At 35.8% G+C, this 23039-nt stretch overlaps 1 protein-coding gene across 3 annotated transcripts in view; it reads right to left on the bottom strand.

The window, feature by feature from the left end:
- Window positions 1-3769: 3769 nt before the first annotated feature.
- FZD3 (frizzled class receptor 3) overlaps window positions 3770-23039 on the bottom strand; it is a 71294-nt gene continuing 52024 nt past the window's right edge. For 2 of the 3 annotated variants that reach the window (XM_033229494.1, XM_033229502.1), the window contains 3 exons: window positions 16675-16823; window positions 12254-12487; window positions 3770-5427 (listed from right to left, as the gene is read on the bottom strand). In XM_033229494.1, the coding sequence (XP_033085385.1) occupies window positions 5214-5427; window positions 12254-12487; window positions 16675-16823 (597 nt within the window). In that variant the 3' untranslated portion in view covers window positions 3770-5213. The remainder of the gene's footprint in view (window positions 5428-12253; window positions 12488-16674; window positions 16824-23039) is intronic. The other variant, XM_033229512.1, reaches the window with a different exon arrangement.

Raw genomic sequence — 23039 nt, 5'->3', positions numbered from 1 at the left:
TACAGCTGTATTAAATGTAAACATTTTTTCTTAATCAGTTGTAAAACTACATAAAAACATTTAAAAGAATCACAAGTTCCTTTGTAAATCTAGGTTCCATAAAAATGCTATCCTTTGTGAGTGAAGAATGGAGAAAAAATCCTTTACAGTTTAAAAAAATTATAAATGTGTACAAACAATTCTCATAGTGTGATGACTTAAAATGTAAAGTTTTGCCATGATGAAAACCAACAAGTGAATCACTTTTTCAAAACTTGTTCTCAATCAGAAAGAATTAGGTACATAAAAGCCAAAAAGTCAAAGACAAAAAATGTTATAGGGTCTACATTCTTCTTTATATATATGTATATTTTTATAATTTAAGTCAAGCTAATGTACTTACACAATTTCATATAAAAGGAAAAATATAATGAATATCCCCAAATTTGTTCTAGAAATTCAACTACATAAAATTTGAGAGCATACTCTGGTATAACACATATTAAAGAGCCAATACAATTTAAAAGCATAACCTACTTTTTAAAGGTTAATTGGATGACCGATTTAAAGACTGTACCAAATGAATACTGGTCTAATTGCCTATTTTGTTGTTACTGCTAAAAAGAAATACTAATGAAGACTGTAACCTTGTTTTCTACAGCTCCCCCAAATTCTAACAAAATCAAATGGTACCAGTAGAACAATTTATGGATTAGGCATGGTGGCTCATGCTTGTAATCCCAGTGCTTTAGGAGGCCAGGAGTTCAAGACCAGCCTGGTCAACATAGTGAGAACCATCTCTACAAAAAATTTTAAAAATTTGAATTAAGCCAGATGCAGTGACTCATGCCTGTAATCCTAGCATTTTGGGAGGCTGAGGTGGGCGGATCACTTGAGGTCAGGAGTTTGAGACCAGCACAGCAAAACTCCTGGCCAACATGGCAAAACTCCATCTCTACAAAAAATACAAAAACTAGCCGGGTGTGGTGGCGTGCACCTGTAGTCCCAGTTTCTTGGAAGGCTGAGGCAGGAGAATCACTTGAACCCAGGAGGTGGAGGATGCAGTGAGCCGAGATTGTGCCACTGCACTCCACCCTGGGCAACAAAGCCAGACTCCATCTCAAAAAAAGAAAAAAAAAATTAAAATTAGCCAGGTGTAGTGGTGCACACCTACAGTCTTAGCTACTTGGGAGGCTGAAGCTGGAGGACTGCTTGAGCCTAGGAGTTCAAGGTTACCGCCTGTGTGACAGAGCAAGACCCTGTCTCTAAAAAAAATTTTTTTTAAGTAGAATAATTTATGGGTTACAGAGCATTATAATAAATGTTATTTCATTTGGTCCTTACAATATCCAGTGAGGGAGGCTAAAACCAAAACTTACCTTATCCACATTTTACACTGAACAAAGACTCAGAGAAATTAAATGACCAGCCCAGTTGACATCATGAGTTAAATTCCAAACCCATGGGAATTTTCATTACACTAGACTACGTAAGTCATCCAAATATGGTAATATGTAAATGTACCTTTGGCATGTCAAAAAGCAATATAAATATCATCATAATGAAATTTTGGTATGTTGATATTTTCTAAGCTCCAGCAAATGATTCACTAATTTACATAAAAAAATTAAGTTGTTCCTTTCATTTCACAGAGAGATAGCCTAAACTAAGATGGGTACAATTTGAGTTATTTCCAGCTATTATCACAAAGAAATTGATGAGGTAGGTTAAAATGTAGTAAATTTTTCTAATTTGAACACATTCTTAGAATTTTTATAAATCTGCTCTAAGAGCAGCAGAAGAGGAAGGTTGATTTGAAGATTAATTTACCCAACTGGTCCACAAAGATCTAACAGCATAAGACTAAAAGGAGTCTAATTACTCACTTCTAAGAATCACTCTCATCTTCTAAAATTAATTAAAAGGATTGGTACATGTCTGTACATATATTTCTTTAATTACAATAGTGACATGGACTGTTATCTATACAAAATATGTTTCATTCGGTGTATTTTACATGCTTATTACCTGCCATATATTATTCTGGTAAAGCAGAGACTTCATTTCACATAGGTTAAATTTAGATCTTTCCAATTTCTTTGATGTGAGACTCAGTACTAGAGTAAAAGCAAGTTGTGTAACAAGAATTGTTCATTTAAATATTTATTGAAAAACTGTGTATGAAGCCCTGTGCCAGCTGAGTTATTGACCAATTGTTCTTTGAAACAAATTGTTTTGAGTTTAATATTATCTTAGATCTTTTGTCTAATTATTGAATAAAACAATGTTGCTGAAATCAAAGTACTTTTTGAAAAGCTTTTGATAATATATTAACATTTTAGAACTATTGTTTTCTCAGTTGTCAACTGAAAAAAGAAAACACTAAACATTATCATATGCCAATCAAAGTTAAACATATGGTAGGAAAACTGTCCAGACTTATTCAGATTGGTTTAAGCTAGCTGAGACTTGAAACTGCTGCCCAAACTAAATACTGTTGTTTAAAACCATGGATTAACAATATTACATAAATTTTGTGGGACAAAATTAAGATACTTACTGAAAGTAACTGAAAAGTCACTATAGTATTCCCATACATACCAACAATTAATTTGACAGAGAAAATACAAATGAATATATAAAAATGTAGAAGCACGAAGTTAAGATTTTCATAGTGATGTTCACTTAACTGTCTATACTTGGCCCACTTGTAAAAGAAAACCAATTAACATTTTGGCAGTTGATAATATAATGCAGATGGCAATGAATGACAACATCTTCGAGCTCAAACTGGTACCTTCTATTTTAACTTATTTTTGTTTGTGAATGTTTGTTTTGGTTCTCTCATGCTGTTTGCAGGAGAGATTCTCAGACAAAAGCTTCATGAATTATTGATAAATGAGTTGTGTTTGGCTTTCAGAGAAAATGTTCATTAATTGTCAGTTATGAGGGAATTCAGACCTACCTGCCTTGCTCCAGTTCCAAGGCAGCGAACACAGAGAAAAACTGAAAACATTTTGGGCCAAATATTCAAATATCTCCCATGAAGAGTAAGTCATATTATCATATATGTACTTTGAAATATATAACCTAATAGACAAATTATTACTATCAGAAAACTGACTTTGCTGCCTGATGAGAAGGTTCTTTTTCAACACCTAACTTCTTGGCAGTTTTTGTTTTAAAGGGTGAGAAAGAAAGTACACATGAATTCAACACGTCAAGGAATATACTACAGCAGTCCTCACACCTCTTAAATCCACAATAACCTAATCCCTTATCATTCATAATGCTTTACGGTTTTCAAAGAGCTTTCACATAGTTTTTTTCACTTGGTCTTAATTTGACAGCTTTGTGAGGTAGGTAGAGTAGGTATTTATCTTCTATCTTCATTTACAAACAAGGGAACTGAGACTCAGAGAGTTGAATTGTTAAAGGTCATAAACTATAATAGCAGAAGGCAGAGCCAGGCCTCTTCAGAGTCTAGAATAATTCTTCAAAGTATGATTCTTGGATTATCTGCATAAGAATCACCTGCAGTATTTTTATAACTACAGATTTTAAAGTCCTATCACTTTGGCCTTACTGAGTAAGTCTCTCTAGGAGTGGAGCCCAGAACTCGGCATCTGGTGCAGAACAACTGAATATTAGATAATGATATGAAAGCCAAAGACTGAATCCATGTGGATGTTCATGTGATATATGATGCCATCAGATCAGCAGGGGCAAGTTAAAGTAGTGAGTTTCAAGCCAGGCTGCACATTAGAATCACCTGGAAAGCTTTTTTTCCTTTTTAAGAAAGCTACCAATTCTTACTTGTATGAGAGGAAGGTGTTAGGCATCTGAAGTAACCCGAGTGATTCTTATCTGCAGTCAGGGTTGAGGACCCTTGTTTAAATATGCTTTTTACATAATACATCCAGCATGTTCCAGCATTTTTCTTTCTCTTCTGATTATTTCATGCCTAATAAGGTTTACAGTTTATATTGTAAATTATTTAAACATTACCAGATAAGCATTTTTTACTTGATTTTTTTAAGATTAAATGATATTCATAGTAAGACTACTAATCATGCTTCATTTAGCTACAGTGATTTTCCAATATCAAATCAATCACCACTTTGGACTGAGGTTATATATATTTCAGTTGTAAACAAGAATGATCCAGAATCTGAAAATAAGGGTGTGGGGCAAAAGCTGTAGCCTATTGGCTATTGGGCAAGGCAAGTGCAGACAATCAACTCACTATAGGAGGGCCTGGAAGCCAAGGTCTGGTGGCTTTGGCAAGATCACATCTCACTGTAGAAAAATACAACAATGAATACAGAGAAAGTGTTTTGCCATTTTGTAAGTGTGGTTACCACAAAGAACCTTATAATGTATGATGTTTATCTTATTACATGCCTCCACAAAGCAAATTTTGAACATTAAGTTCTGTATGAATCAATACTATTACATGGGAAAAGATGGCCACAAATTAAAATTTTTCCATCATGCATATGGATAAGTTATAAAAACACAGCCAGTAAAAGTAATATTTACAAAAGTTAGAAAACCAGCACAATTATAGGGGAAAGAATGCCCATCTCTTTATTCCACTGCTAATCCAAATCCTGAATATCTCTGGATGAAGATTATTTCGATAGAATGCTGAGAGAACCTTTCATAGACTAATCAAATTCTTCTGTTGTACTTTTATTCTATTAGCTAAAATACCCTTGCTGATTTATTAAATTCTCCTACAGTTTAAAAACACAGTTCTTTTTTCACTTAGTGTAAATAAAACTACAAAGTCCTACTATTCATCTGAGAAGTAAACCTTGCATAGAAAATTTCTTTAATTCTGAAATTGTTTTATTAACTGAGCTACCAGAATGTTATCTCACAACTAGTTTACAGTATATGAAAGTTCACTACAAAGCAGTCACCACATATTTAGGATTTTTCTAAATATAAAATGAGTGGGTTTATAAAAATGCTTACCAGACAAATAATTATCTCTTCATAACCTAGAAAGACGAACTATTTTTGTGATGATAGAATTCTTAGTGTTTTGGATGCCTTGATGTTCCAAGTTTGATGCAATATAAAAAGCAAACATTTACCTTTCCAGTGGACACAATCTGTAGTTGACTGAAAGCATGTTAACAGTGAGTTACAGCAATCAGTCATGCAAAAGGCAAAGAATAAAATCTTTTTAAACAGCACAAGCTTTCCACCTTAGACAAGACAAATTAAGCACTGGTTCCATCTTCTTCAATAACCCGATTCATGCTGGTGCCATGTGTGATGTGAGTCATGGGATTATTACTGAGATCTCTGATGCTGCTATGTCGTGACTGCTCATTGAGCCGATGAGAACTACTATGCCTGGAGTGATCCGTTAGTCGTGACATGCTGCCATGAGGTAGTCTCTCCTCCATTCCTCTGTAACTGCAGGGTGTGTACCTGTCATGAGAGAGTTTATTTTGAAGTGGGTAACAGAACACACTAGAAAATATAATAACACTAATAATTTTCATAAAAACGCATCAGTAAGGGAAATTATTAGGAAACCAACCATGAGAAAGTAATAACCAACTTTTGATTGCTTAACTCCATTAACACTGTAGAATTATTGACATGGCCAACAAAAGAGAAGAGATAATCCACTCAGAATTAAGGTTCCATTCATTCTCTGCAAAAGGACAGAAGCTAAGATTAAATAGGGCTGACCGATTTAAAGCTGCACTAGATATGAATACTTTTGTCATTCAAATGAGTTTTGAATGGGGTGGGTTCAGGGAGAGGGGTAACAACAAATAGAAGAAATGTGGCATTGTCCCTGGCAGCCAAGAAGAGTGGCTATAATCAGTAGACGGGTACACTCAAATTTTATTAAAAGACTCTGATTGGAAGAGGGAGAATATGAAATCAGAGGTGAAATCGGTATAACCTAAGAAAAAAAAATGATTAAACTGGCAAGCAATGATGACAGTATGTGCCGAAAGCTGCTTTCCAGATAGCCCAGTTAACAACTGAATTAACTACCTGTAAATTATCTTAATTACCTCTCATCAGGGCTTGAGCCTGTGAAGATGCTCCTTCATGGAAGCTACATCTGCTTGGAAGTTACGTCCTAACACTTTGTAACCTATATTCTGGCTAAAGTAAATTCTTTGTACCTTCAGCTCTAGACCCAGCTTGGAGTATGTGAGCTGGGCTCCCTCTGCTAACTGCAGGCTGTCTCCTTCTCTGCACTTATCTTGAAAAGCAGCAATGGAGCTGTTAAATTTTCTTTTGTTGCAGTCCTGACTCACTGAGCTTTGCCATGAGGAATGAGATTAGCTCTAGGCCAGTCAACGTCAGGAAAATCAATTATGACTTTTTTATTAGGCCTTTGTTTATGGAGCTAGCACGCTATTTATCAATGATTCTGGCTTTATAGTGTGCTCTTTCAAGGTAAGGACCATATTTTATCCTTTAATCCCTAGTGCCTCAAGAAGTATTTGTTTAAAATACTTTTTGTTTATACTTACACCTATACATATACCATTTTGTAAAAGTATTTGATTTAGGATAATAAACCTCAAAGAAAACTTAGTATAATCTATAACTTTAATTAACATTAAGTTTTAAGTAATGTTTCTAAAAATAATATATAGCAGGCTAGGTTTTTTTTTTTTTTAAACAGTCATCAAAAAAACTAATCATAAGCAGCTGCAGATCTGTTGGCTGTCAGAAAGCGTTAATCCACCATTCCTTCACAAATATAATTGTAACAAATTTCATGACTCAGTGTGAATTATTTATAAAATTTAAAGATAGATTCATACACCACAGAGGTGATCTTCTAGTAATATTTTCATTAGATCAGAGTTTAAAACTTGAGAAGTCCTTTGAAAATTATTTTTTTAAAAAAACATGTATTTCGGCCGGGCGCAGTGGCTCTGGCCTGTAATCCCAGCACTTTGGGAGGCTGAGAAGGGCAGATCACCTGAGGTCAGGAGTCCAAGAGCAGCCTGGCGAACATGGTGAAACCCCGTCTCTACTAAAAATACAAAAATTAGCTGGGCGTGGTGGTGGGCGCCTGTAATCCCAGCTACTTGGGAGGTTGAGGCAGGAGAATTCCTTCAACCTTGGAGGCAGAGGTTGCAGTGAGCCGAGATTGCACCACTTTGCTACAGCCTGGACGACTAGGGCGACATTCTGTCTCAAAAAACAAAAACATGTATTTTGTTTCAGTAAAGCGAAAAAGAAAAGTTAAATATGAAAAGATAAATATTTTAAACATTTCTCATGTTAATGGGTAAAATGTTATTTCTCATTTATTAAAAGATAACTTCATATTTAGGACCTAAAACAGTTTTAAATTTGTTCTGCATGTTTTGGTAAATAATGACAATGTTTGCAGATGAAAACATTTCAGAATGGGCTTGTTGTTCTAGTCTAATAATTATTATTTTGCATAATGATTGTTGCCTTAAAACTGAGTAGAAGATTTTTCCAAGTTTCCAAATATGACTTGGCAGCTGATTTGGAGATCTTTCACCTCTCAATGGCTACCCAAGCGTCTGTCTCAAATAAATATGGCAAATGAAAAGAGCAAAATATGATGCAGTTTTCTAGTACTGATATGAAGTTATCTTTTAAAAATCACTATATAAAAATATAAGCTGAACATTTTCTAAAATGAAATATAAAGCTTTGAGTTACAAAAACTCAATATTTTTCATAGAAAAATTTACTATATTGAATAATTTTATCTAAATTCCTTAAGTGACACATATGGCCATCCACAAAACATTTTAGAATATGAACAACCTGCCCTTGGATAATTAAGAGTCAACTACATAGAAAAGTAAATTTAAATATACTGTTTAATCTCAACTGTGTATGTAGGAATTACCAAGTTTATTTTTTGACAGTCATTTAAACCACTGTGACCACTGACTGTAAAACACAATGTGAAAATGTAAATAAATTTTAATATAAGCTTAGACAAAACAATTAGGATGGTTAATTTGCTGCTGTTGTCAAAAAGATACTGTGGTGCCTTCCAAAGTCAACATAAAAAAACCTTGAAGATGACTGACTCTTTTTGAGTTTCCATAGTATTTGCTATCACTAATCTAAATAACTGAATTAACTGTAGTTTTACTAATACCTCCTTATTTATTCCCTAGCTTTTTCTTGTCATAGCACCCACTTACCAACCTAATCATTCATTTCCAAACCTCCACCTACCTACTTATTCACTTCCTTTTTCACCCACCCTCTCATCTAACCACCAATTACGTATTCTTTGAAGCTGACATATGTGTGTAGGTGTATTCACCTCAGCCTATTTTGTTTTATATAGCACAGAGATCAATAATTATCCAGCAAAGAATCTGGGCCAGAGTGAGTATTGGGAAGTGTGTGTGTGTGTATGTGTGTGTGTGTGTGTGATCCCACAGCCAAGATACCATGAGATGATTAGAAAATGACCAAAACATAGTGTTGACACACAAAGTTAAAAACTGACTGAAGCAGAAGGAAATCTCCATGAGATGGCTTTTCAAATTACGACAATCCTTGTTCAGACTTCTGGTTCACCACAGTCTTGGAATCTTTCACATCTGCCCTAAAGTTCTAGGTACAGCAAAGAGTCCTGCAGTATGAGTACTCGTGCGCCACATTACAAAACACCTTCAGTAGGGTGCCACTGTCATTCTGGCTCCTGAATTTCTGAGAAACATCCACATTATTTCTAAAGTCATTATTTATTTGATAGATTTGTACATTCCCTACTATATACATGCCTAGCACTGTGCTAGATACTGTGAAGGAATATGGTGTCACTTAGTTCTTATTCTCTAGAAGCTGCAAACTTAGCTGATGAAAGACAATTATACAGAAAATAGATCATAACAAAAACAATGATAAGCAATTTCTCTGACTCACATGCCCATTGTTCTTCTTCCTGTATTATTATTACTGTGAATATTTCCCAAGGTCTTGTTTTTGGCTTGTTGTTCTTTTTTTAATAGTGACTCAAGGGATTCTAGCTCACAATTTTAATTGCCAACTACCTCATATTGATGATTGTAAACTTTCTTATCTAAGCTACAGCTCTATTCAGATGAGAGTGGCTGAAATCTATTTTTAACTGCCCTCAGAAATTCTCTACTTAATATAAACTCATCTTTTACTGTTCATTCACCCTACTTATCTCCTCTAAGATATTTTCATGAACCAATCTGACCTTTCTCTTTCCTGCAGTTCTACATCTATTATCTTTAACACTCACTGTCTTAATTATATCCTGGCTTGTGCTATTATTTAATTGGTTCATATGTATATGACTGATCTTTCCTATAAGGTTATATGCTCCTAGAATGCATAAATTACATGTTACTTTTCTTCCATATACATCTTATCTTTCCTATAAGGTTATATGCTCCTAGAATGCATAAATTACATCTTACTTTTCTTCCATATACAACTTTATACACAGTATGTCACATGCATAGGTATTATACTATAAATAATTATTCATTCATCATTGAAAGGATAAGGCCAGGCCAGACATGGTGGCTCATGCCTGTCCCAGCTCTTTGGGAGGCTGAGATGGGCAGATCAGTTGAGGCCAGGAGTTCGAGACCAGCCTGGCCAACATGTCAAAACCCCGTCTCTAATAAAAACAAAAAAATTAGCTGAGCATAGTGGCACACACCTGTAATCCTAGCTACTCAGGGGGCTGAGGCATGAGAATCGCTGGAACCTGGGAGGCAGAGGTTGCAGTGAGCTGAGATAGTACCACTGCACTCCAGCCTGGGCAACAAAGTGAGTCTCTGCCTCAAAAAATAAAAAATAAATAAATGAAAGAAATAAAGAAAGGATAAGGCCGATAACGTCAAATAAAGCTGAGTTCATGGAGGGTGGTGACTGATAAATATATTCTAAAAGAATTCTGATTCCTTCCCTCCTTATCAGTATTTTCAGCTGGACCCCTAAATTACTGTAGAAGCTTCCTAACTAGTCTTACTCACAATCTCCTTCATTCCGATGCTGTTGCCAAGTGATTTTTCTAAAATACAAATCTGATTTTCTCACTTCAATGCCTGAAGTCCTATGATAGTTTCTCACTGCTGTCAGGGAAAAATGCAAACTCCTCAGTATGAATTCCTCTCCGTCAGTTGCTGAAACGTGCAGTCTATGCTCTAGCCATACCCATGTACCTAACTACCTGCCTGTCTTTGTTGCCTCTGCATGTGCTGTTTCCTTGTCTTTAACTCCCAACTGCCTCCTCTGAATCCTATTCAATGTAGAAGAGACATCTCTTGCAAAGCTTTCACTTTCTATGATTTATTAAATGGTTTTTTCCTCTGAGATCCCAATGCACCCTGTACACATTTTTACTATACCTACTGAAGTGTACCGTAATTGATTGTTTACTCTTTTGTCTTCCTTCTCTGCATCCCCAGCACTTAGAAGAATGCTTCTCATATAGGAGTGCTAAGTGGAACAAAAGAAGGAAGGAAGGAGAAAGGATCCTTGTGGTTAAAATGAAGTCACTGGTGATGTTAGAGGGTACAGTTCAGGCAGGCAGAGAGGAGAAAAAGACTACACTTTCAAGGCATAAAGGATGGATTAGGAAGAAACATATTCAAAATAGGTATTTCCAAAATCTAGCCAGGAAAGGAAAAGGAAATGGATACAAGATAAATCAGCATCAAAGAAAGACTGCTGCTCTTTTAAACACGGGGTAGCTGACCAACGGAAGGTAAAAGAAAACAAGTTAAGAGGAAAAAACAGAAGATTAAAAAAGGAAAGTACAGAGAATCGGATCCTACACTAGGAGGACAGGGAGAAGACTGAGACTGACAGGACAGAAACAGCTGTGGAAACAGAATCCTGTCAGTTGCAGGTATTATAATTTTCATTCTTTCAGTTTCCCAAACTAGAAATCTTAAACAAAAACAAAAACAAAAACAAACCAAAAAAACTTTAGCACATTCCTTTTCTCCAGTTGCTAATATTAATTTCTTACCAATCTCTATCATTTCTTCTTTTTTTTTTTTGAGACAGAGTTTTGCTCTTGTTGCCCAGGCTGGAGTGCAGTGGCATGATGTCAGCTCACTCCAACCTCTACCTCCCGGGGTTCAAGTGATTCTTCTGCCTCAGCCTCCTGAGTAGCTGGGATTATAGGCGCCTGCCACCACACCTGGCTATAGCATTTCTTCTTTCTAAATATCTTTCAGGTCAGCTCTTCCTCTCCTCCCACTGCCACCATTCTCCCAAAAGCCTTTATCATCTCTCAAATAAATTACTGAAAAAATCCCAAGCAGTTTCTAATTCTAGTGTCTCATTTTTCAAATTTAACAAGAAACGCACAGCCAGGCTTCTCTCAAACATTTTCTCTGTGAAACCAACCCCCTCCCCAGCCACCAGAATTAATCACTCCCTCCTCTATGCTATTACTGTACCTAGTAAACAGGGGTGGGCAAACTAAGGCCTGCTGGCCAAATCCTAGTTTTGCAAATAAAGTTTTATTGGAATGCAGTTACTTCTATTTGACTACATATCGTCTACGACTGCTTTCATGCTACAACAGCAGACTCGAATAGTTGCAATGGAGACTATATGGCTCATAAGGCCTAAAATATTTACTATCTGGCTCTTTATGGAAAACATTTGCTAACTCCTGAACTATACTATCATACTTATATGTTACTTTGTCAATTACAATAATAATAGAAGCTGGTATGATGTACTCACTGAGGCAGGCACTGTTCCAAGGAATTAGGTAGGCTATCTCATTTAATTTGTACAACATTATTAAAGAGGCAGATATTACTATTTTCATTTTATAAATGAGGAAACTGAGGCTTATCATTCCAGATCCATGTTCTAAACCACAAACGGACTACACTTTTTTCTAAACAGATCGTGAGCTTATTAAGAGCAAAGATCATGCCTAAGTCATCTTTGTATTCTCAGGGCCTAGCACAGTGCCAGATGTAGTAGGTGTTCCATAGCTGTTTACTAAATTAGTTTTACTAAAATAACCACTTTTACCCTGTCTTCTCCCTGCTCAATCCCCCATAATAACTCCCATATTGCTTACCGCATCAAATCTAAACAACTCTGACTGACTTTAAGTCTGACTATAGTCTGGACAACTCTATCTAGCAAAGTTCAAAGGCTTAATTATGTTCAACTTCTATTTCAGAATTGGCTGCTCTTCTTTCTTAAGCTGTATGACCATAATTCAGCTTATGAAATAAACTATACTACTAACAAAACTCACCTGCCATCACGTGATCTGTGGAGGCTGCCGTGGTAGCTGCTCACTTTGCTGTGGACGCTCCCGGCTTTGCTTCTTTGATCATCCACCATAGCCAGCTGAGTTGAAGAAGCATGGGTGGATGTTCCTTGAGTGGAAGTTCCCCTTGACTTTCTTATGATAGGAGTATTTGGATCCCTCAGGAGAGATTGAGCAAAATCAGGTTCCTGGAGTACCTGTCGGCTCTCATTCACTATCCTAGACAACAAAACAGTAAGTTTAAGATACATACCAATCTTCCCACAGACCAATAAGCAATACTTCTGTGCAACACTGATATTATTCTTGAAATTAATTGCTCGCCAAATTAGATCTATAGGACTGATATGAAGAAACATTGCTGACAGAGGAAAGACTACAACAACAATCCATGTCAATCTGTCCCCTAAGGTGGTATGATGGAAAAAGGCCTGTGTTAGAATAAGGAAATCAAGATTTTAGTTCCAACTTTATCAATAAAGACGTGATCTTAAGCATGTCATCTCCTCTTCCTTTCATTTCTTCATCTATAAAATGAAGGTATACAATTTCATCATTTCTAAAAGGTCTCTTTCAGCCAAAGAAATTTGTCATTCTCAAGACACTGAACTATTATGAAGATATAACTCTAAAATAGAAAAATTGTTTTCTTGCATGGTTTATATAACTAGTAGAGGCTTCACTGTAGCATGGATACAACATTTAAGTTGTAAGAGCAGTTGTTTTAGTCTACGAGTTGATTTTATGCAGAAGCAGTTGTCTAGTGCTGGAATAAACATGATCAGTCATAATTAGAATAAAACAAAATGAAAAATTAAAGTTACAATTAAGTCTCAGACATATTAGAAGCTTAAAGGGAAATATTTAGGGGAAAAATTATTGTCAAGAACAAAAAATTCTAACTGCTATCAAAGGATTAAGTAGACAGATGGCTTATGATGAACAAGGCAGTAATTAAATTAATACATGAGCTAAACAGTTGTAAAGGTTACTGTCTTGGATTATGTAAATAAAGGACTTACTATGAAATCATAAAGTTAAAATCAGATAATCAATTTCACTTCAAAAATAAAACTCCAGCATGTAAAGACTGGATCATATATTGAGAAATTACATATATTATAAAGTTTCACATTACAAAAGGATTGTCATTATTGCTGTTGTTTTTCATGTTGGGGTAGGTGGGCTGAAGGAAGTCTAGTATTTATCGAGTACTTTATATATATTCTTCTTTGAATCCCCTTAATAATGTCATCATTACAGAGATTCATGTCCTAAGAGTATATTTCTAAGGGAATATTGGATATCTATTAATAATAAACATTGTAATCCTCGTTTCATGGACAAAGAAACTAAAGTTTTAAGAGATTAAAGAACTTTCAAAAAATCACACAACAAAACCAACAGTCAAGGATCAAACTTAAGTTTAAAGTCTTAGAGGCTAATCACAAGGTAATGATAAAACAGTGTTTATATGTATCTGGAAAACAAAAGTGTCAAAAACATGACAGAAAAAAGAATAAGTCAAAAATAGTAAAAAAAAAAAAAAAAATCTGGATTCATTCCTCTGTCATTAATGACCTTATTCATATATACATACATCCTACCAAGTCATTCTTGGTTGTTGACTTTATTTTCTAAACTTGCTTAAAACTGACTTCTAGTTGTCCCAAAAGTTTAACTCACGTTCAAATGGTGAAGGTTTGTCCCCTCATTTTACAGATAATGTCCAGAGAAATTAAGTGAAATGACCCAGGTAATCCAAAAGAGGATTTCTAAAAATATTTAAATCTATGTCAGAATTATTAGCATAAGTATGGTCTTAAATCTGGCTTCACTTAAGGGGAAAACATTAATTTGATTAGCACAATGTTAGAAACCAGTCTACAACATAGTATAACAAAGCAGTTAAAAACAAAGCTCTGGAGTCAGACTGTTTGGGTTTGAATCTATATGTCAGCAATCACTTGTTATGAAATCTTGGTTCTATGCCTCAGTTTCCTTATCTGTAAAATGATGTCCTCCCTCACAAGGCTGTTTATAGCATTAAATGATTTAATGTGTAAAGTGCTTAAAACAGTGCTTTGAGTATTAAATATGCCCAATAAATTAGTACCCATTATTATGATTATCTTACAGTCGTTTCCCAAAGGCTAACCAGACAAATGCTAGAAATAGCCAAAGGGTGCCCACGCTCTTGAATGCCAGAATAAGGGGCTGCCACTCCAGCTCAGAGCACATTCTGGCTTGGAAGATGACAAGGACTGTTGGTTGGAAATCCACAGCTGCAGAAAACCAAATGGAAGGGCCCGAGCGAGAGTTTTAACCAGTTTCAGAAGGATTTGGGCCCAACCAGTATCCCCGCCAACTAACTAGGATAAATCTCTATAAGGAAGGCTTCAGTTTAGCTCTATCTGGAATTTCTAATGCAACTCTATTACAGAATTATTTATATACGGCCCAGAGGTGTCCAGGAATGTTTAATTCAAGTCCTTTCCTCAGCATCGTGTTTTACTGTGATTACAATACAGTTTTCCGAAGAATACACAAATAAATCACAGTAAATCCCAAAAGGGAGGAAACTCTAAGAGAGCAGGGTCTTGGCCTGTTCTGTTTGCTATCAAATCACTGGTATCCAAAAGTAGTTGGTGGCACATAGTAAGCATTCAACAAGACTTTCTTTTTTTGTTTTTTTATTATACTTTAAGTTCTAGGGTACATGTGCACAACATGCAGGTTTGTTACATATGTATACATGTGCCATGTTGGTGTGCTGCACCCATTAACTCATCATTTACATTAGGTATATCTCCTAATGCTATCCCTCCCCCCTCCCCCAACCCCACAACAGGCCCCAGTGTGTAATGTTCCCCTTCCTGTATCCAAGTGTTCTCGTTGTTCAAAGAATGAATATGCCTAGAAGATAAACGTTTTTGGTTGCTATTGAGTGAGCTCATCCCCTTCTTTCCTTCTCTGCTCTACGAAATTATATTTAAAGGAGAAATGCATTATCTGATATCACTAGTAGCAGTCTCAGATATCAGACTAAGAAATGTATACAGTTGTCCCTCAATTTCCTCAAGAGAGTGGTTCCAGGACCCCCTGCGGGTACCAAAATTCAAGGATGCTCAAGTCCTTATATAAAATGGCGTAGTATTTGCATACAACCTCTTGTATACTTTAGATCACCTCTAGATTACTTACAGTACCTAATACATCACTTTATTTGCATAGATTCAGTGTAGTGCTCAGCATGCAGCAAATTCAAATTTTGCTTTTTGAAATTTTCTTGAATTTTTTTTCCCAAATATTTTTGATCCATTGTTGGTTAAATCCACTGATATGGAACCCCCAGATACAACAGGCTGACTGTATATTAAGCTGTGATGTTAACATAATTTGTATAACAGAAATTGTTAATTACTGACTGGTATTTTAGTAAGGCAGAAACTAAAGTAACTTCAAATTGTATCATATGAGAAAATGACATTAACCAATACTAGGCACATTCTACATATAATTTTAAAATATTTACAGACTACCCCACAAAAAAGTCATTCTTTCATGGATCCTAGGTTAAGTAAAATCATAAGAAATATAGAATCCACTAACTTAGAGTTTGTGATAACTCAGATAGAGATACCTATGAGACTTAAAACTAAGTAGAGTTTGAAATCATTTGTTTCACTGTGAAAACTGAAGGGTCTTGTTTCGTTTTACAAACTACGGTACAAACATTTAAAGATTCCTTAAGTATGTCCTCAAACCACACTGTAATACGCAGTATGGCCAACTACGAATTAAATAACCTCTAACACATTTCAATTAATCTACTAATATCATTTTTCTATTTGGCTTTAACATGTACCATATTAGAATGGAATAAGAGTATTTCTTTATGTCACTTTTGGTACACTTGGAAGAACAATGGACAACTGGAGATAGAAGTTTATCTAGCTCTTATCAGTAAATACCTGTGTGACTTTGACCAAGCACTTAACCACTATCTTGGTTTTCTCATTTGTAAAAGAGAGATAAGAATATATGTCAACCTTCAAAGGCATATCAGGAAGATCAGATAAGAATGTAGAGAAAAGCATTAATTTCCTTTTAAGAAAATTACAATTTGAATTTTTTTCACAAAGATTGGACTTCCTTCAAATATTCTGAATTAGTACAGGAGGCTTGGTCATCTTCTGGACTACTTGGCCATCTTCTCAAAATAAGTTTTTAGTTTTAAATTAAGACATGCTACTGTGCCAGTCATAACTGGATACTGCTGAAAATGTTATAGTCTTGTTTGACTAATTCTCCAAATCCAAGTCATTTTAACACAAGCAACACACACACAAAAAAATACGTAAACGTGAGGTTTGTGAACACTGTGATAATTTATTTCAACTTACTCTTTTTTCCTACGACCATGAAAAAAACTGGCCCATTCAAAGCATGTCTTTTTGCTTCCAACCCAAAATACAGAGGGAATGCCAACTATGAGAGCCATCAAGTATTTCATCAGAAAGAGAATCAAGTCTGGACGACTCATTTGAGTAACCTGGAAGAACAGAAAGAAAAGCACCTTAAATATATAAAAATAACTTTCTATTAAAGGCCATTATGAAATCTTTTCCTTTCTTTTTTTTTTTTTTGAGACTGAGTTTTGCTCTTGTCACTTAGGCTAGAGTGCAATGGTGTGATCTTGGCTCACTGCAACCTCTGCCTCCCACGTTCAAGCAATTCTCCTGCCTCAGCCTCACGAGTAGCTAGGATTACAGGCATGTGCCAACATGCCCAGGTAATTTTTGCATTTTTAGTAGAGAGGGGGTTTCACCATGTTGGTCAGGCTGCAGGTGATCTGCCTGACTCAGCCTCCCAAAGTGCTGGGATTACAGGCATGAGCCACCGTGCCCGGCCCAAAATCTTTTAAAGTAAGAGTAAAATAATTCTACAAATTTGATGTTTTTACTTATAAGGTTTTATAGGTAATTTTCTTATTATGTGGAAAAAACACACTCCTGAAAATTTGACAATAAATTTATACTCTATACATTGAGACATATCTATCTATCTAGATAGATAGATGATAGATATTTGGCTGACATTAGTCATCTTCTAACATAGGAAAGAATGAAGAGCATTTGTACAATGGCGGGGGAAGGGTGGTGGTGATGTAGATGAACTTTTTAAAAGAGTAATGTGAAAATAAGATGCAATAAAAGGAAAAGACTGATAGTTTTGACTACTAAAAATTTAAAACTTCTATAGAACAAAAAGCCTTAAATCAAATCAATAGAATGACTAACTAGAAATATCAATGGTATTATCAATCAATAAAGCAAACCTAAGGAAAAGAAAATGAAGAATAGACTGGGTGTGGTGGCTCATGCCTGTAATCCCAGCACTTTGGGAGGCTGACGCAGGCAGATCACCTGAGGTCAGGGGTTCAAGACCAGCCTGGCCAACATGGCGAAACCCCATTTCTATTAAAAAAACAAAAATTAGCCGGGCGTGGTAGCAGGCACCTGTAGTCCCAGGTACTCGGGAGGCTGAGACAGGAGAATCAGTTGAACCAGGGAGGTGGAGGTTGCAGTGAGTCAAGATTGTGCTACTGTGCACTCCAGCTTGGGAAACAGAGTGAGACTCTGTCTCCAAAAAAAAAAAAAAAAAAAAAAAGATAAAAGAAGAAATAAAGTATTTGTTAAGACAAAAAATAGCAGAATAACCCAAAGTTGATTACTGAAAAAGGAACAGGCTAGACTCCAGTCTAATCAAAACAACAAAGGGAAGAAAACAGCAAATACACAGACACAGAAATGATAATAAACAGATGCAAATAGAGAAAAATTAAAGAATCTTAAAAAGACTACTTTGCTCAATTCCATGCAAATAGACTTGAAAACCAATGGAAACAAATGATAGGAAAATGTAATTTAACAAAATTGACTCCAGAGGAAATAAAAAAATTTAAACAGAAATATTATAGAAGAAATAAAGTTGTCAAAGAGCCACCCCGTCTCAGAAAGCACTAGACCCAAAAGTTTCATAGGAAAATTCTAATAAACCATTAAAGAACACATAATTTCAAACTGTCTGAAAACACACAAAAAGAAAGCTATTAAAATTATTGATATAAAGCAAGAATAAAATCGTACTTAACAAAGGCTCCATTAAGAAACTATTTATTTATGTCTCATTTAGGAATTTGTATGCAAACAGAATTCAACAGCAAATTAAAAGAATAGGCCAGGGCCAAAGAGGGGAATAATAGAATGCAAGGATGGTTCAATATTAGTAAATTCATTTATAAATTCAACATATTATTAGATCAAAGGGAAAACATATGATCATCTTCATAAATGCCACAAAGGCATTTGATAAAAGTATTCACTCTTGATTTTTAAAAACTGTAATAAAATACAAATAGATGAAGTCCTTAAAGACACTATATATCTGTATCTCAATCCAAAAGCAAACATCATGCTTAATAGAAACACCAAAAGTCACTAGAAATATTTTCATGAAAATATGGGATACAAGAAGAGCATCTACTGCCACCACTCTTAGTTAACCATTTCAACAGCTCTAGACTGCAATTAGAAAAAGAAATAAAGGTTATAAAAACTAGAAAGGAGGAGGCAATGTGATCATTATTTATAAATAATATAATTTTATACCTGGAAAAACTAAGAGAATAAAGTAAAAACTATTATAAATTATAAGCAGGGTGGCTAGGTATGAAATAAAATACACAAATAACTTTCACATATATAAATATCAATTAGTAGATATAAGAAAGAAAATTTTTCATTTACCATTGTTATGGGCTAAACTGTCTCCTCTATCCAAATTCATATGTTGAAGCCCTAACTCCCAGTACCTCAGAATGTGACTGTATTTGGAGGTGGGGCCTTCAAAGAGGTAATTAAGGTTATGTGGGTAGATCCTAACCCAATCTGGCTGGTATCCTTATAAGAGGAGGAAATTTGGACATAAAGACACCAGGGATGTGTACACAGAGAGAAAAACCATGTGAGGACACAGCAAGCAGGCTCCCATCTAGAAGCCAAGGAGAGAGACTTGAGAGGAAACCAAACCTGCCAACACCTTCATCCTGGACTTCCAGCTTCTAGAACTGTGAGAAAATGAGTTTCTGTTGTTTGAGCTACCCAGTCTGTGGTCTCTCATTATGGTAGCTCTAGCATACTAATACAAACTATAACAAAAGAGACAAAACACCTAAGAATAAATTTAATAAGAAAAATTATCTATTTGAAGATGTTTTAAAACACACCCCACTTCAAACATGTTCTTAGTTAGAAATAATTTATCATAAGAAAGGAGATTCTCCTTGATTTAGTTATCAAATTCCAAAATTCCAATAAAAATACCAAGAGTTATATGAGAATTAGACAAGTTGATTTTAAAGTTTATTATAGAAAAACAAACAAGAACAAACAGGAAAGTCCTGAAAGAGAAGAGAAATACATCCTTAAGCTATAATAATTAAAGCTGTGTAATTATGGAATACAGTGTTTAATATAAGCAGTACTTAAGTGACATTTCAAACCATTCAGAAAAAATATGTTTATTTAATAAATGGATTCTGGACAGGCTTCTAGAAAAAAACAGAGCTGTGAAGTCATACCATATTTCATACCTAGATGAATTTCTAAAAGATCAAAAATTCAGGCCAGGCACAGTGGCTCAGGCCTATAATCCCATCACTTAGGGAGGCTGAGGCAGGTGGCTCGCTTGAGCCCAGGAGCCAGAGGCTGCATTGCACCACTGCACTCCAGCCTGGGCAACACAGCAAGACCCCATCTCAAAGTAAATAAATAATTAAATAAAAACAAAAAAACAAAAATTCAAACGTAAGAAAAAAATTAACAACAAAAAAGAAACCATAAAGTTAAAGTTGTAGATGAAAGCTTTTATTTTGGGGAGAGAGATGAGGAGTTACTTTCTAACAATGACAGAAAACTTAGAAGCTATCAAAAAGAGACAAGTGAGCCAAGCACAGTAGCTCCCATCTGTAATCCCAGCTCTTTGGGAGGCCGAGGCAGGCAGATCACCTGATGTCAGGAGTTCGAGACCAGCCTGACCAATATGGTAAAACCCGGTCTCTACTAAAAATACAAAATTTAGCCAGGTGTGATGGTGGGTGCCTGTAGTCCCAGCTACCTGTGAGGCTGAGACAGGAGAATTGTTTGAACCTGGGAGGCAGAGGTTGCAGGGAGCTGAGATCATGCCGCTGCACTCTAGCCTGGGCGACAGAGCTAGGATCTGTCTCAAAAAAAAAAAAAAAAAAAAAAAGAAACAACTGTGCCAGATAAAATCCCACATTTCTGCATGGCCATAACTATTGTAACAACAGCCAAAAGACAATTAAAAAGCTGATATAAAATTGTTGCAAATTATATGGCAGATAAAAGGGCTAATTTCGTTAATGAATAATAAACTCGTAAACAACTAAAAAAGCCCATGACCTGAAGAAAAACAGGCAAAATATATCAACAATTTACAGAAAACAAAAGACAGATCTAGAGCTCAGACTCATAGTTAATTATATGCTGGTTCTACTTTTCAACCTATCAAATAGGTAAGATCTGAAAGTCTGACAGTATATTGCATTAGCAAATGTGTGGATGAATACTCTCATATATTGGCGATGGGGAGGTAAATTCACAAACCTCTATAAAAGACAATTTGGCAATATCTATCAAAGTTATGCCCTTTGATTAAGCAACTATTTTAAAAATGTATGCTATATATTCATACATATGTGAAATGATGTATGTTCAAGTATTGTACATATATCGTATACCAACAGTAAAATATTAGAAGCAATATGATCTATCCACTCAATGGAATACCATGAGGGCATGAAAAGATAGAGGAAGAGTTTTCTCTTTTGGTACTGATCTCCAATATACCATTAAATGACAAGAGCAAGGTGGGGAAGTGTGTATGGGAGCTACCAAGTGAGTAAAAGAAAGAGGGAGCAAAGGAATATACTTGTTTGTACACGCATGAATACCACTGAAAGAGGATATACAAATTCCTTATAAAATTCCAAGTTACCCTTGAGAGGGGCACTGGGAAGGTGGGAAGCACAGGCAGTGATAGAAGGGAGACTTTTCCCATATACTTTTGTAGCTTTTGGGTTTCGAACCAGTAAAAACTTTTTTTTTTTTTTTTGAGAGTCTTGCACTGTCGCCCAGGCTGGAGTGCAGTGGCACGATCTTGGCTCACTGCAAGCTCCGCCTCCTGGGTTCATGCCATTCTCCTGCTTCCCAGAGTAGCTGGGACTACAGGCACCCGCCACCACGCACAGCTAATTTTTTGTATTTTTAGTAGAGATGGGTTTTCACCGTGTTAGCCAGGATGGTCTCGATCTCCTGACCATGTGATCCGCCCACCTCAGCCTCCCAAAGTGCTGGGATTACAGGCGTGAGCCACTGCGCCCAGCCTTGAACCATTAAAAACTTTTAGGGTGGATCACGAGGTCAGGTGATGGAGACCATCCTGGCTAACATGGTGAAACCCCGTCTCTACTAAAAAATACAAAAAACTAGCCGGGCATGGTGGCGGGCGCCTGTAGTCCCAGCTACTTGGGAGGCTGAGGCAGGAGAATGGCGTAAACCCGGGAGGCGGAGCTTGCAGTGAGCTGAGATCCGGCCACTGCACTCCAGCCTGGGTGACAGAGCAAGACTCCGTCTCAAAAAAAAAAAAAAAAAAGAGTAAAAAACCAGAATTTTAAACAATATATGTATGAAGATTCTAAATATAAAAATAAGTGCTGGGTGGGGCACTGGGAAACATTCTCATTGTTGGTAAATTGGTATAACCTTACTAGTACACAATCTTGTAAAACTTATAAAAAATTTAAATGTATATTCGATTCAGCAATTCTATTTTGAGAAATAACATCCTAAAGAAATAACAGGTCAATAATACAGGATTGTTTAAATAAATTATGGTACATCCAAATTACCAAATATACATTCAAAAAAATAATGTAAATGAAAAAAGGAAAATACAGACAGTGGTATACTGGTAAAAGTTCAACAACTGGCTCTCTGGGTCAAGGGAAGCCCTGATTTGCAGCATCTGCCAATTTTGATGGTCATTTTCAAGCAACCAGTGTGATATCACTGAATGTGGAGTTGCCTCTTACAGGCCTGAGAGCCAGCTACAGCACACAACTAGGTGTAGACCGATGTGCCAAATATGATCACCATTTATGTTTCAAAATTATACGGTCATGTGTCACTTGACAATAGGGATATGTCCTGAGTGATGCGTCGTTAGGCAGTTTTGTCATTGTGCGAATATCATAGTGTAGTTAGACTAAACCTAGATGGTATAGCCCACTACACACCTAGGCTTTATGGTATAGCCTATTGCTCCTAGGCTACAAACTTGTACAGCAGGTTACCGTACTGAATAATGCAAACAATTGTATCACAATATTAAATATTTGGGTATCTATTTAAACATAGAAAGGGTAAAATAAAAATACAACATTATAATATTATGGGAACACCATAGTCCCATATGCGGTCCATGGTTGACTGAAACACTGTTATGTGGTGCATGACCGTAATATCTATAACATTATTTATACATATATTAAATATGACTTTTGGTATGTTTGTTAATATACCAATATGCACTGTTCTGGCCATCTATGACTGTGTAAAAAACTACACCAAAACTTAATGGCTTAAAGCAAGAATTTATTCTCTCTCAGTTCTGTGAATTGACTGGG

Source organism: Trachypithecus francoisi, unplaced genomic scaffold (genome assembly GCF_009764315.1).
Source record: "Trachypithecus francoisi isolate TF-2019V2 unplaced genomic scaffold, Tfra_2.0 Contig01440, whole genome shotgun sequence".
NCBI lineage: Eukaryota > Metazoa > Chordata > Mammalia > Primates > Cercopithecidae > Trachypithecus > Trachypithecus francoisi.
This window is presented reverse-complemented; position numbering and strand designations above follow the sequence as displayed.